The 15,207-nt window shown below is 33.5% G+C and overlaps 1 protein-coding gene across 1 annotated transcript in view; it reads left to right on the forward strand.

Moving 5' to 3' along the window:
- The first annotated feature begins 13,897 nt into the window (after positions 1 to 13,897).
- LOC115967287 (cycloartenol synthase 2-like) overlaps positions 13,898 to 15,207 on the forward strand; it is a 45,783-nt gene continuing 44,473 nt past the window's right edge. The window contains exon 1 of the mRNA XM_031086365.1: positions 13,898 to 14,095. Coding sequence (XP_030942225.1) covers positions 13,898 to 14,095 — 198 coding nt within the window. The remainder of the gene's footprint in view (positions 14,096 to 15,207) is intronic.

Here is a 15,207-nt window from a genome sequence, read left to right on the forward strand (position 1 = left end):
ATAGGTGTGTTTTTGTCACATTTTTGAGCCTATAGAGTAAAAATATTTCATTTAAAGTCATAGTATCAAGAAATATGTTAATGTATGTAATTATTTGGCCTAATTAAACAGCCATGTGATGCATCAGTAAGTATTGGGCTATTGATTCACTTTTGGGCTATTGATGTGGTTTATATACTGTTCTTACAATTAACAGCTCAGATGCACTATTTATTTATTTATTTTTCAAAATTTTTTTATGCTGAAGTACTGATGAGTTTAGCTGCAGCAAGGCACTGCCTTGCTGGAGCTGACAGAAAAGATCTGATGGGGAAGTTGCCAAAATTTATATATGATGAGGAGAAAACTTTGGAGGTGAGAAGCTGTTCCTGCATTTGCAATCCTTTAAATTATTCATTATGTGTGTATGCATGTTAGTTAATGTGTTCAGCTTTGAAAGTAAAGTCTTTTTGGTTACAAATAAAGGCCTAGTTATGGTTGGTTGTCATAAGAAAAACAAGAAAAATATAATGGTTCGTATGTATAAGTAAGCTTTATGAATTGTGCTTCAATAAAAAGAAAAAAAGAAAAAGAAACACAGTACAAATTGTTTATGTTAACTTGTATTTTCATCCTTTTTTAACTATTATTGATATTGTTTTAGTTATCATTTTTTTAAAAATGTTTGCAATGCATTGATATTGCATTGGTGGTGTGATGACTACAGAGAACCTGCAAAATATTAACAGAGAAGATTGCTCAATTGAATTCAGCCATAGACGATGTTTCTGCTCAGCTACATGGAGATGATGCCCCTAATGGAGTTGCAGTGAATTCAGATGAAGTTGGAGCTTCAATGTAACAGTTGTTGTAATTGCCATATAAATCATCACTACTTACGTGTGATTAGTACTAGAAAAACAATGTTTTGAATCCTCTATCCCTTTTAATTTTCTATTTGGTTAATAAATTCAGGTTGATTGTACTTATATAAAAAATTTACTAGAAATGATAGCAAGGTATGATTTTTTTTCATAGTAATTTTCCCTAAGTAGTAATTATTTATATTTAGGTACTAATTGTTCTCTCACGTGGTATTCTCACATTCCTACAATAGAGTATTGTGGATTTTTTTTTTCCACACAAACAGTAGCAGATTTTCCACCTGAGATTGCACACCTGAGCTTATGAATAGTGCAATGGTTTTAACTCTCTCCCTTTCCTTTTTCTTGTTCTGTATTAAAATAAAATTTCAAAGAATCCTTAGCTGTTAGTGCTTAACTTTAAGATGCATTCTATTTGTTGTTGACGGATTTCTAATAATAATTTGATTTTTAACTTTTGGCTTTAGAAGCATCGGTCATACAGCAAAAATTGAAGCACGACCATTCTCAGTAGAGGAGCATTAACAACATCTACTGTAAATTTGTTGTGGCTGGCAGTATTCCACCTCATATTACTTATCTTAAAGAAGTAAAATTGCTGCACAAGTAATATATAACCGTGCTAGTTTCTCCAAGCTATGGCCTTTGATTTTGTTAGCAATAAATATGTTAGGATTGCTTTTAAGTATCTTATAAATCTTTAAGAAACTAATCCTTAATTGCTTTAGTGACTCCAAATCAGTCATCACAAAGTACTTATATAAAAGGCACAACCAGCGCAAATAAAAGCTAGTAATTTCTTCTCAAAGACAAGCTAATAATTATGATTCTCAAAGACAACAAAAATTCATTGAAATTTTTATCCACAACCAAATGAACAAAACCCAAAACAAAAAGGCTTCATAGCTTAGCTAAATTAGCTTTACAATATAAATATGTGATTTCAGTGTTTCAAGAAAGCCAAAATAGCTACATCTTGATTTTGATCCCAACTAAAATAGATACGAGTCATGTTCTTTATATCTAAAATTTCATGAACAATTTCTCCAAAAAAAAAAAAAGAAATCGTGAACAAAGCCAGCTTCATGGTCTTCACAAATCCCTCCAGCACTCGCCTTTTCTCGCTCTCAGTGATCAAAAGAAGAATAGCATTCCTATAATCATGCCATTCAACCTGACAAAAGAACAAAAGAGTGATTTCAATGATAAACATATATCAAAATTTCCAAAAAACTTGATCTAGCAGTAAAGAAACTTGATAAATGATAATAAGACCAAAAAAATTTCCTATCATGCATTACTTTAATGGTAATAATAACTGCTGATCACCACCATCACATCCATTTACAACTAATCCAATCACCTTGAAGGACTTGAAACTTTTATGGGAATAGCTAAAACATAAAAATTAGATCAAGCGGGGATTCGTTTGCTTCACAGTGAGTAGCTTGAAAGTCACAAGCTTGAGCTATTTGTATCAAGCCTCTTTGCTACACAGAACTCCAAGCCATAATTCAACTAAAACTACCTAAATACTCACAGGTTGATCATGATAATGGAATTGTACCCATATACTGCCCATGAATTTAGCTACAAGAAAGCATGTCTCTAGTAAACAAAGAACTTTATTTTTTCTGTGCAAGAAGTAGTGTTGCAAGTTTGCTTACACTTTGGAAACAAACAATAGAGTCCCAAAAATCAACCAATATCTAATAAGCTATGATAAATCCTAAAGCCCCCATATCTACTAACTGATAAGGAGTATAACCAAATCATAAGTAGAGCTAACCTTATAGCACTTTGACGCCTGTTCTCACCATTGTTTCAAATAAAGCTAATTTGTGATCAAATTCAACAAACTATTCTTCTCAATTATAGCCAATGGCCTTTTGGCCACTGTTTACAAATCAGATTTTTCATGAAAGACATAAAACAAGCACAAAATAAAAATTCAACCTTTAGCCAACTAAAAACACATTTTGAAGAAATAACACTTTGGAAACAAACAAGACAGTCCGAAAAAACAACCAATTATTAAACCAGTATGTACTAGAACAAGCTAAATCCTAAAGCCTCCGTATCAATCTAAGATATCAGCTAATTGCTAAGGAGTACAATCAGATCATAAGTATAGCTAACCCAATGGCACTTCACAGCTCCCTGTATGCGAGAGTTTGACCATCAGTTCTCACCAGTCTTTCAAATAGATCTATTTTGATCAAATTCAACAAAACTATTCGGCTCAATCATAGATTTAGTATCATAGGTCATCATTTACTTTAGTATACATATAGATTTTGTTTTTTTGTTGTATTTTCACTTGAACACAAACTGTACCGAATAACACATATTCCACATTATTTTTTTCCCAAGTACAATAGGGAATTCAGTTTCTTTATCAAAAGAAAACGAAATCCTAATACAATACAAAAAATTAAAAAATCTTCTTTTTTGTTGAGAAAATTAAAAGAAGGAAAAATCAAAGAAAGAGACAGGGGAACTTTACCAGAGCCACCGTCGGAATTGGTGGAGCAGAACACGGTGGCTGCTAGCTGTAACCGTGGAGATTGAGCATCAACTTCTCTCTTACCCGTTTCTATCCAAACCCTAACCCATCTGGGTCTGAAAAGCATCAAATTCTCACTTAAACACCCGATTCTCTCCAAACCCCAACCCTTACTCTCTCTCTGATCTGGGTCTAAACAGGGTGCGAGTGTGTGGGATTGAGCTCTCAGCTAGTGAGTTACAATATACTATTTTTTCTTTGTTTTTGCTTATGGGTTTGAGTTGGGAATGCGGGAAGCAACGAGGTTGAGGGAGAGGCAGAGAGCAAGCGTAGAGGTGGAGAGACAGGTGGAGGCACAGTCGGGGTTGAGAGAGTGGAGCGCTAGGGAGAGTGAGGGAGAAACTCGGCTGAGGTGAGAGAGAGGAGCCATGGAGTTTTGATGAGAGAGACAGAGAAAGTGAGAAGAGAAAAGAATGAGAGAGAGGCAGAGAAAGTGAGAGGCAGAGAGCAAGCGTGGAGGCGCAGAGAGCAAGCGTGGAGGTGGAGAGATCGGTGGAGGCGCAGTCGGGGTTGAGAGAGTGGAGCGCTAGGGAGAGTGAGGGAGAAACTCAGTTGAGGTGAGAGAGAGGAGCCATGGAGTTTTGATGAGAGAGACAGAGAAAGTGAGAAGAGACAGAAGAATGAGAGAGATAGAGAAAGTGAGAAGAAACGTTGAAAACTAACGTTAAGTAACTCATTGTTCTGTTAAGTGCATTTTAAATGGCGTGGCTGATTTTAGGCCATAGATTGATTTTAAATCAATCTCAGCCTTCAACTGGACACTCTCCATTTCATATTGGAATGGAGAGGATCTGGATCCGATTTTCTCGTGGGTGTGGGGCTTAATTACTAAAATAGCTCCACTTAAAATTTGACTGCCAATACTTTTTTTAATGGGTTTTACTAACGAATACTTTTAGAACATACATTAGTAAAATTATTTTTCAAAATTTTTATGGACAAATTTTTTTTGATAGTTTTTTCAATTTTTCATAAAAAGTTTTATAAAATTTGCTTAACATATATCCTAAGGGGGCATATATTAACCGGATCATTTTTTTACTATATATATTTGGGGTGTTATTTAAAGAGAGAAATAAAAAATGCAAAAAAATGCTTAAAATAACTGGAGTTTGGTCCACTAGATTTTACTACTAATGTTGGTAAAAACTAGGATGGAGGATATGCAGTTTCTTCAGCAGCAAGGATTAACTCTGTCTATTCTGTATGTAAGGCAGTCCTCCTTTTTTTTTTTTTTTTTTGGCTGGCGTTTTGGCTTTTATAAAGTTTATCCTTTCGTCAAAAAAAAAAAAAAAAAAAAACTCTTACCATCAAAACTATTCCTAAGTATATTTTGTTTAGAGAATATATTCGGGCAGGCTGTGGCGTAAAAAAAAAACTGGTTTTACGCCAACCAATAAAATCCTGCTACGTCATCCTTTTTAACTAATCACTTAAATCCCTCTCCAAACAAAAAGCGAATTACAAAATGTTCACTTAAATTCCCCACTTTCTTTCTTTTCTTTTCCCTCCCTTCCTCCCAATCCAAACAGAGCATTTCTCAAAAAAGAAGAAAAAAAAAAAAAAAAAACCATCACTGACCTCTGTGCTCTTCTCCTCAAGCATGAACTTAAGCTGAGAAATCTCCATCTCTTGCTCCTTATTCATAACCAGAAGTGTTCTCCTTCACCTCAGTCAAAGCCTTGATCACCTCCTTCTTTTCTTACAGTCAAACACTGTCGTTTCATTCCCAGTCCCAAACAGCTTCTTATACAAGCCTTTGAAGCTCGTTCCTTTCCTCGCCGTCTTCTTCAAGTCGTCTGCAATCACATCCAACGAAATCACCATCTTCACCGCCCTCGACGAAGAAGATGATGGCTTCTTCTCCATGAACGTCTTCACCATTGTGGCTAAGTTGGGATTTGAAGGCTTGGATTTGGTGTGGGAGGACAGATCGGACGGCTTGGAGGACAACGAGTGCTTTTGAAGAAGATGAAGATGAAGAGTTCAGCTTGAGTTGCTTGTTTAGTTGTTCAGTGGATGAAGATGGGGTCGGAAAGGTGATATAAGAAAAGAAAGAAAGGGAGGGAACATTTCTTAATCTGTTCTCTGTTTGGAGAGGGATTTAAGTTATAAGTTAAAAGAAGATAATGCGGCAGGATTCCATTGGTTGGCGTAAAACTAGTGTTTTACGCCACAGCCTGACCGAATGTATTCTCATTTGGTGTTTAATGTATTTGATGTGGCCAATGCTGCTTCTAAGCAGACTGATCACCACAGTTGGGTTACACCAGTAGTTTTGTAACCTTTCTAATCAGACTGTTCTAGGAATTTTTTTCAGTGGTTATTAAAAGACTTATGTGGGGCCCAATAATTTGTGGTCCTGGCCCACTTTACATTAAGGCCCAAAACCCGAGCCGAGGAGAGCATTGCTAAGAACATGAAAGTCCAAATTACCTTAGGACACAGCCGAGAAGAATTCCGTTCTCGGCATCCCGTAATACCCTAAAGGAAAGGACGAACTCAATACAGGAGCAGGGCAAGGGAAAAAGCTGCCAATACAGCAATAAAGAACTCTGCGTTTGACAGGTCCATACTTTTCACCATGCTATTCAGCTTTTACAACAACTCCCAACCACTCCAGGTATGGGCTGATAGGACAAGTCTTAACCCCAGAAAGTGAAACTTACACGTGGACACTAGAAGGGGGGCAAATGCTAGTATAAAAGGGAAGGAGAACAAATGGAGAAGGGGATCCGGGGCTAGGAATCCCTGGGAGAGGAGAATAATAACATTAAGCTCCTCGGACAAGGTCTAAAAACCTGAACCATTCATTGTCGCCACCAGAAGAAGTGACCCGGGCCTAACCTTTCAAGCCCACACTCTACAAATTATATTGTTCGGGCCCTTTATATACGAGCCCAATGTCATTCGTGGGTAGTTATTAATCGTGGCCCTACAAATTAAATTAAAAAAAATTTAATAAAAAGATAATTTAAATATAACAAGTTTTCAACAAAAAAGAAGAAGACAAATACATGATGTTCAACAATTTTTTTTACGAGTTTTTATATTTTGAAATTATTACAAATTAGTACATTATCAATTGTCATTATTTATTGTCAATGTGGGTAGATGTGACAATTTTATTTTGTTAAGTTTATATAATATTTTATTTTTATGCTTTTGTCATTATTTCCATAAAAAATATTTTAAACTTTTTTTAACAGAGAAATAAAAATATTTTAAACTAAATGACAAAACTCAACCTAAATTAAATTGGCCCACACAGTGACATTTATATCTACACTACGTGTCTACTTAACCAATAAAATGTTTTTTTTTTTGTTAACCAATAAAATGCTTAAACAATCACTAACTTTACTATTTTTTTCTTGAAACTTTATAACAAAAAGTGTTTTGGGGGGGGGGGGGTCACAATTTGACTCCCTACAACCACTTCAAAAACAGGCCCATGTAGTGTGATGTTGAATGTCATAAAAGATTTGAGTGTGTCTTTTTCATCACCAATTGGTTTTAAGGTGGAATGACACAACTCACGGTCCAACAAAAAGTTATTATAACATGATAACAATACACACATACATGTAATAAATTCTCTTTATTTTCTAATTATTAAATTATATAAAATTATATTATATTTATAATATACACACGCACATTTACATAAATAACATTATAAAAAAAAATAAAAAAATAACACACACACAATCAATATTAGACATACACTCACACATATAATAGAAATTTATAAAGAAAGATACTCATAACTCACAAACACTCACTTTTTACTATTATAGTTGGAGATGAAGAGATCGTCAGATAGAGAGAAGAGATGAGATGAGATTAATGAGGTAAAAGATCAGAGAGAGAGAGAGAGAGAGAGAGAGAGGTCTGTGATTTGTATTGTTGTTTGGTTAATTTTGGGATGAGCTAATTTGTTTTGTTATTTGGCTTCGCGTTGAGCTGACATATGGTTAGGGTGTGCAAGATTTAAGTCAAGGTGTGCAAAAATATTTTTAAGAGTAAATTAAACTAATAAAAAAAATTATATATATTTAAAAAAATTCAAGTCAAGGGGTTCAATTGAACCCCTAAACATAAGCTAGCACTGCCCTTGACTTTAACCCTAATTTATTAAAAAGAATTAAACACGAGATATAAGAACAATTTATTCATTATTGAAAATTCATTTTATACAAGATGCTAAACTTTTTAAATTATATCCATGTTTTACTCTTCCCTACGCATAACTTTACAAATGGGTAAAATTAAATTTTTTTTTTTTGGTATGTTACATAAAAATCAAGGCATAGAGAAAATTTAATTAAAATCCAAATTAAATTTGAATTGGGTTCTAATTTTGTATCATGTTAAATTTAATTTTTTAATTTTGATGCATGTATTTACCATATTGCAAAAATCGAGGAATCCATTTTTTATTAATGAATACAAAGTATTTTATTAACCAATAGGAATGGATAGGTACGCTTCTATCTCTACAAAGATAACATCAACAAACCCAAAGGGCCAATTATATTAAAATTACATTTGTAACCACTTCCAATCCATTTAAAACTAATTTAGATCTTCTTAAAAGAAAAAATATATGATTGGTGCAAACAAAAATTTCAGTGAAAAATTTGATCATGATCTCAAAATTTGGTTGTTCATATCTTATTTGAAAAATGTAAACATGAAATAAATTTATTGCATAACAATAACAAAAATTATGTTAAAAATCAACAAAATATTTATCTTTTGTTAAAAAAAAACCATATATAGGGAAAGAAAGAACTTTTCCTTTATCGGGTAGTTTTTTTTTTTTTTTGATGGAATCTTTATCGGGGTAGTTTGATCATAAAGCATCCAACAACAACATTTAAAAATTGGCAGAAATACTATTTTTGTCCCTACATTTTTACTATATTTCCACTTTGGTCCTTGCTTTTCATTTTTACCATTTTTAGTCTCTATTTTGAAAAACATGTTCCGTTTTGGTTCCTATTGTCATCTTTCTAACGAAAATATCCTACGTGGCTAACGCAGTGCATTGTTGACACTCAGAATGCTTACATGGCTATTAAAATAATAATAAGAAATTTTAATTTAGCATTTAAATAATACCACATCAGCATTTTAATATTTAAAAAAGCCATGTCATTCTTTTTCCTCTTCTTTAATTATTTTAAAATAAAATAAAATAAAATTTCAGTTATTATTTAATTATTTAAATAATAATTAAATAATTAAATTAGAATTTTCTTTTCTTTTCTTTTCATTATTTTTTTGGAAGATTACATCAGTTTATGTTCTTTGTGTTCTTATTGATCATGTTCTTCATGTTTTTAGTAAATTAATTCTTATTTTCTTTTCTTTTCTTTGCTTTTCCAGCACTTTCTTTATAACCAAACAAATCAAAATTCAAAACTTAGATCAAGCAATAATCAACATACACCCACCAAAATTCAAAACCCAAAAATGAACATACACCAACAATCAAACCCAGAAACAGATCTGCATATCCAGAAATTTGAACCCAACATAAACCCACTAAAATCAAAAGATCTGCATCTTCTTTGTTCACAAAATCAACACCAATCCCCAAGTTGGAAACCCACCAATCCATCGAAGCACAAAATCAAATCCAACTGGGAAACCCACCAATCTCCACCATCCTCCAAATCCCACCATTCTCTCGAACCCACCCTTTGGAATCACAACCCACAAACCCACAAATCTACCACAGATCGGTGCACCAATCCGCCACAAACCCAGATCAATAAAACTCACAACCCACAAACCCAAATCAACAAATTACAAACCCCAAAGATGATGACATCATCGATCAATTCAAGAGAGGAGTAGATCCGCATTTGCATGTGGCCGCACTCATAGCAGCAGTAACCTTCGCGGCTGGTTTCACCATGCCTAGTGGTTACATCAGTGAAAAGGGCCCAGCCCAAGGCCTAGCAATTCTTACAAACAATTCAGCTTTCAAAGCATTTCTCATAAACACTACAATAGCAGACACAAGACACAAGACAGTGATCAATTTGCTCTCTAGTTATTCTGTTCTTGCCCACCTTTTTGCATCGTTGTGCAGACACAAGATAGTGATCAATTTACTATTCTGGACTCAGTTTGGTTGCATCGGTCTTGCCATGTTGGCCATGGGGTTAGAAAGTGTTGTGAGAGTTTTGGAAGAGAGAGAGGAAGTTCGAGACTATTTTAGAAGGCAGGGGAACACAAAGAACATGATGATGTTCTTCCAAAAAAAATTAATGAAAGGAATATAAAAATTAATTTAATTATCTTATTTAAAAAAAATAGAAATTAAGAATTTTGTTATTAAATTTTTTCTGTTGTGTTTATTTATTTAAATGCTAACGTGGACTTCTTTAATGTTAACTAAAATTTTTTATTATTATTTTGATGGTCACGTAGGCATTTTGAGTGCCAACAGTGCACTCTGTTAGCCACTTAGGATATATTCGTTAGAGAGATGACGGTAGGGATCAAAATGGAACGCGCTTTTTAAAATAGAGACTAAGAGCGGTTAAAATAAAAAGTAGGGACCAAAGTGGTAATAGGGTGAAAGTATAGGGACGAAAATAGTATTTTCGCCTAAAAAATTCAAAGGGTGCAACATGCTTAAATTTAGCAAAGTTATGTTTTTCTCATAGTCAAATAATTAAAAAAAAGAAGTGTCTCATAAGGTCAATTGGAAGAGATTGGACATAAGTATCTACAATAAAATTCTATAAACATGATTATTTCTCAAAAAAAAAAAAAAAAAACTATAAACATGATCAATATATCAAAGTAAAGCTAATAAATGAAAATCATGTAGTCATAAGGCAGAGACTAGAGAGGAAAGTGAGCTAAAGAGGGGAAGGATGTAATTTTGGGTAGTACATGTCAACAACGGTTAAGTTGCTCTGTCCTTTCTTTTGTATTGTAGGAAGTGTATTCCGTTTCGTTGAATTTTGGTTGTTGTCCATTTGCCAAACGTGAAGTTCTGGTTTTGCTAGATGAATGAATAATGTTCACACAGTTTATTTTTTGAATGATTCTATTCCTTTATTCTCATTTTTGTAGCTAATTAATTATAGGCAAACCTTGAATGATTTCCTGAGATCTCCTCAATTGCCATGTCCAAGGAATGAGCCTTGTTTGTACTTTGTGAAAAAAACACTGATGTGCATGGGGATGGATCAAATTAATGATGCTTGAATTGGTTGTTTGCTCTTTCCTCTGTGACTATACCTGAAAGTTGAATTTACTTTATTCAAATTTTAAATGTGTAATGCCAGAAATATACTTCGATATTGAGGTTTATAGTTGTTTTCTAAACTGCCCTTTTGAGGAAGGTAATTCTTTTTGGTTGATAAGTGTATCTAACTTGCAACTTGTAATGCAAGGAGCGTAGCGAGAATCAAAGCTGATGGATTTTATGATGGCAGTGATTATGAAATTGTTGACTATTAACAAATGCTTAACAAAAATAATGTTTTGGTTTACTTTTTTAGAATGGCCAAGGATCACTTTGTAGAATCTAATACAACAAATGTGAGATTGAGTCACATTAGTGGTTGTACCTATCATTCATTACAAACAATGTAGTCAAGTTTAGTATACAAATATTAACATTTTTTTTTCGGCTGTAATTCAATTTTTTGGTAGGTAAGTACAAGTTACAAGCTAGTTTATTATTAAATTGAAATTATATTATTGAAATATTTCTTAGTTCACATATAATTTTTTATTATTCTGTGCATTGCATAGAAATACTACTATTAATTCTATTTTTTTTTATCCCATCTTTCCCAATGAGGGTAATGCTTCCCAATTAACATCATTGAAAGAAAAACGTACCCAAAAAAAAAAAAAAATCAATATTCGTGTTCAAAACTTAGTTTAGACTTTAGAGAGGTGATTCCGGAGCTATCTTGAAATTTATCTACATCAGTGATGTACATTATGCCAAGAATTATGTTCTAATATGACATGACAATTCGTAATTGACTTGAATATTTAGGGTTCATTTGGTTGGAGGACTGGAAAAGTGAGATGATAGAAAATGGTAGGAGGATGGAAAAGTGGGAGAATAGAAAAGATTTTAATTTCCCTTCTTTTTGTTTGATTAGGAGTGGAAAAGTGGAGGGATGAAAAAAATAAACTTGTATAAATTTACTCACATACTATTATTAAAAAAAGATGCACAATTAAAAGTGACAAAAAAGCCAAAAAAAAAAAAAAAATCAATCACCCAATTTATTAAAAAAAAAAAAATCATGTCAAGAAAAAAAAATCACATCTAGTTAAATAAAAAAAGAAAAAGAAAATCACTGTAACCCCCACAACCCAGGAAATCAGAAGAAATAAAAAAAGGATGAGGCAAAGTGTCGCAGGAAAAAGAGCCAACTTTTTTGCCCCAAAAAAAGGAAAAGAAAAAGTCAACGTTGCCCATGCCCCAGGAAATCAAAAGAAAAAAAATGGGAAGAGGCAAAGTGTCCAAAAAAGCCAAAGAAAAAAAAAAAAAAATGCCAACGTTGACCAAGTAAGCAACTGGGGGCATTTTGTCCATCTAACAAATTATACTATCTTCCTTAGTTTTCTCCCCATTTGGGAGAGAACACATTTTGGTGGTCATGGGAGAAAACGCTTAAGCCTTATCACATTTTTTTCCTCTCTTTCTCCTAACCAAACATCCTTCGAAAACTTTTTTCTTCTCATTTTCTTATTTTTTTTCCATCCTCCCTAAAATTCACTCTACCAAACACACCCTTAATCTGTTACTCATAAGGGATTTAATTAGAATGTACTAATAAAGTGGGATTCTTCATTTCTATTTAAGTAATGTTAGGGACACTAACTTTGGCACAACTTGTCACATGGCGAGTTGTGATTAGTAAAAGTGTGATCTCACATGGCTCATTGACACGCTCTTATCAATTACAACTTGTTATGTGGTGAATTGTGGCACAAAATTATGCCAAAATTGATGTCCTAGCATTACTCTACCTACTTTTTTATTTATTTATTAAGAGTTAAGACTTGTGCTCTTCTTTCCGCATCATCAAGAAATTTAAGTGCAATTATAAGTAACGCGTTTCATCCATTCTATATGAGAGAGAGAGAGAGAGAGAGAGAGAGCAGCTTCATTATCACTTTTTTGAGCAACACGCTATGGCCGCCTTTGAAATAGTACTTGCCACTTGCAAAAAATTAAAAAAAAAAAAAAAATAGTACTTGCTTTACATTTCAGCCCGTGCTGGCTTTTTATGTTTTTTTCATCATCTTTACCTATTTGACTTCAATAAACACTCGGCCAGATTGGGTACCAAACTACTGGCTAATTAAGGATGTAATTTCAATATACTAATCAGGAACACAAAATAACACTGTATACATTTTCTTTTTGAACCCTAAATACTATTATATTCCAATTATAATTGAATAGAGATTCTCTTGAAAAACATCCTTACATAAGAGGTTACACTGTATACATTTTCTTTTTGATGAGTGATTACATTATACATACACATACATAGCTTTCTCATGCATATTAATAACAATTGTTGTATGTTTGAATTTTGATTATAAGTCAGCTTATTGTTTTTTTCCCTCCTACTAGGTCCCACGTAAGTCCTCTACTTATTTCGTTTACCTTTTATTTACAGTATTTTCAATAAAAAATTTTCAATAAAAAGTTATATAAATTGTTCTCAAATGAACACTTCATTTGAACCATATTTTAATAATAATTAGGACAAACCTTATGTTATAACCATGATATTTTACTATTAATCTAAACTCGAATTCCATTTGGAAAGGACATTCTGGTAATTCTGTCACACAAGGATGTCTATATAAGGACCCCAATGTGCAATTGATAATATCACTAGATTAATCAGAAAGTTTGCCAAATAGCTTCCTAGTGTAGTATAGGAAGGAAAATCCTCCTTTCTTCACAGCCTTTTAGTTGAGGAAGGTAAAATGCTTTGCAATCCTTTTCATTTGCATATATAGAGCCTAACTAGCTGTTCCACTACTGAATTTTCAGTTGCTTGATGCATGAACGTGGGTGACAAATTATTATAGAATGGTCATTAGTCTCTTTAATCATTTAACTACTTTAATGAAAAAAAAAAAAAATCAATTTATTTCTTTTTCATTGTAAAGACCCTAGCTTATTAGTCTCTAACATTGAAAGACTATTAATAACTGGGGGATAAATATCCTAACCTATTCATGATCTATAAATAGACACAGACACATACCTAAGTTCCACACACTTTCACACACTTTGCACCAAACCAAGCCCTATAATCATAGTTCATTAATTAGCATAGATATATCTTTGTATCAGAGCATGATAACATATGTTGTGGTTGAAGATAATATGGACTAGTTTTGATCATTTTATCATGAATTTTCTTTTCAGTTTTCGGAGCCTGAAACAATGTGGAAGCTGAAGCTTAGTGAGGGCAATGATGTGAGGCTTGAAAGCGCAAATAATCATATTGGAAGGCAATATTGGGAGTTTGACCCGAATCTCGGAACACCCCAAGAGCAAGCTCAAGTGGAGAAAGCCCGTGATGAGTTTAAGAAGAATCGGTTTCATGATAAACAAAGTTCTGATCTCCTAATGAGACTTCAGGTGAAACTAAGCTCTCCTTTAATCCATTGAGATTTTTTTTTTTCTTTTCTGAGAAGAAAGTAGTTTAGCTTTAAAAGTCCTTTCTTAATTTCTTTGACTAATTATTCACCGTTTTTATACAATATTGTACAGTTTTTCCTTCCTGTAATTTTAACAAAATACAACTAAATTAATTTTCCAGTTATCAGCAGATTAATGCGGTTTAAACTTAAATTGCTCTTTATTTTGATTTTGATTTTGATTTTTCTTCTTCTTTTTAAATATTTTCTTGGTGGTAAGTGAAAGCTCGAAAATGTGTTAAAACACAAGAGCTGTTTAGACTCCCAAATTAAAAATGACGGCTCGATAGATTTTACTCTAACTTATACTAAGTGTGGAATAGAGTAAATGCGAGCGGATAAACAAATAAACTACTTTAAGCCATATTCAATATAACACAGTAGTAATATGAAAGCTAAAAGAGTAAGGAAGAAAAATGCAAACACAAGATAATACGCTGATGTGTTATCGAAGAGGAAACCGAAGTACTCGGCGTAAAACCTCTCCGCCGCTATCCAAGCGGTAATCAATCCATTAGACAATCAGTTGGGATACATGAGTTAGCAAGAGAGCCTCTAAGCTTAATCTACCTAAGCCCTCCAAGCTCCTATTCCAACAAGGCTTCTCGGAACCATGTTTTGTCTAACTCTTCGGATCCCACAATACGCCCGATTGCATCCGCCAAAGCCTGACTTCTTCCAATGTTTCCTAACAGTACCAAAACCTCACTTGACACTCTGAAAGGGTGTGGTAAGTGTTTGGGCTATCAATCTCTCAATGGTATGGAAATGGAGAGGTAGGAGTTGAGGAAAATCCACAAGCAATTATGTAGAGAATTGTGGATATAACAATCTCTAACTCTCAAGGTTTGTGGCTAGGGTTTTCTCTCAGAAGCACTCCTCAACGTCTGTGGGTAATGTGGATATAATAGTGTCGGTACAGAAAGTGTGTATCAGAAATGATAGTCTGGCAAAACATAATGTTTCGCGGGTATCTCGTGGGAAGGCATTACTTGCAAGACACTTGTGAAACACAGCTGTCTTCATCCTGTCCTAACTCTTTACATTCCAGTC

Source organism: Quercus lobata, chromosome 11 (assembly GCF_001633185.2).
Source record: "Quercus lobata isolate SW786 chromosome 11, ValleyOak3.0 Primary Assembly, whole genome shotgun sequence".
NCBI lineage: Eukaryota > Viridiplantae > Streptophyta > Magnoliopsida > Fagales > Fagaceae > Quercus > Quercus lobata.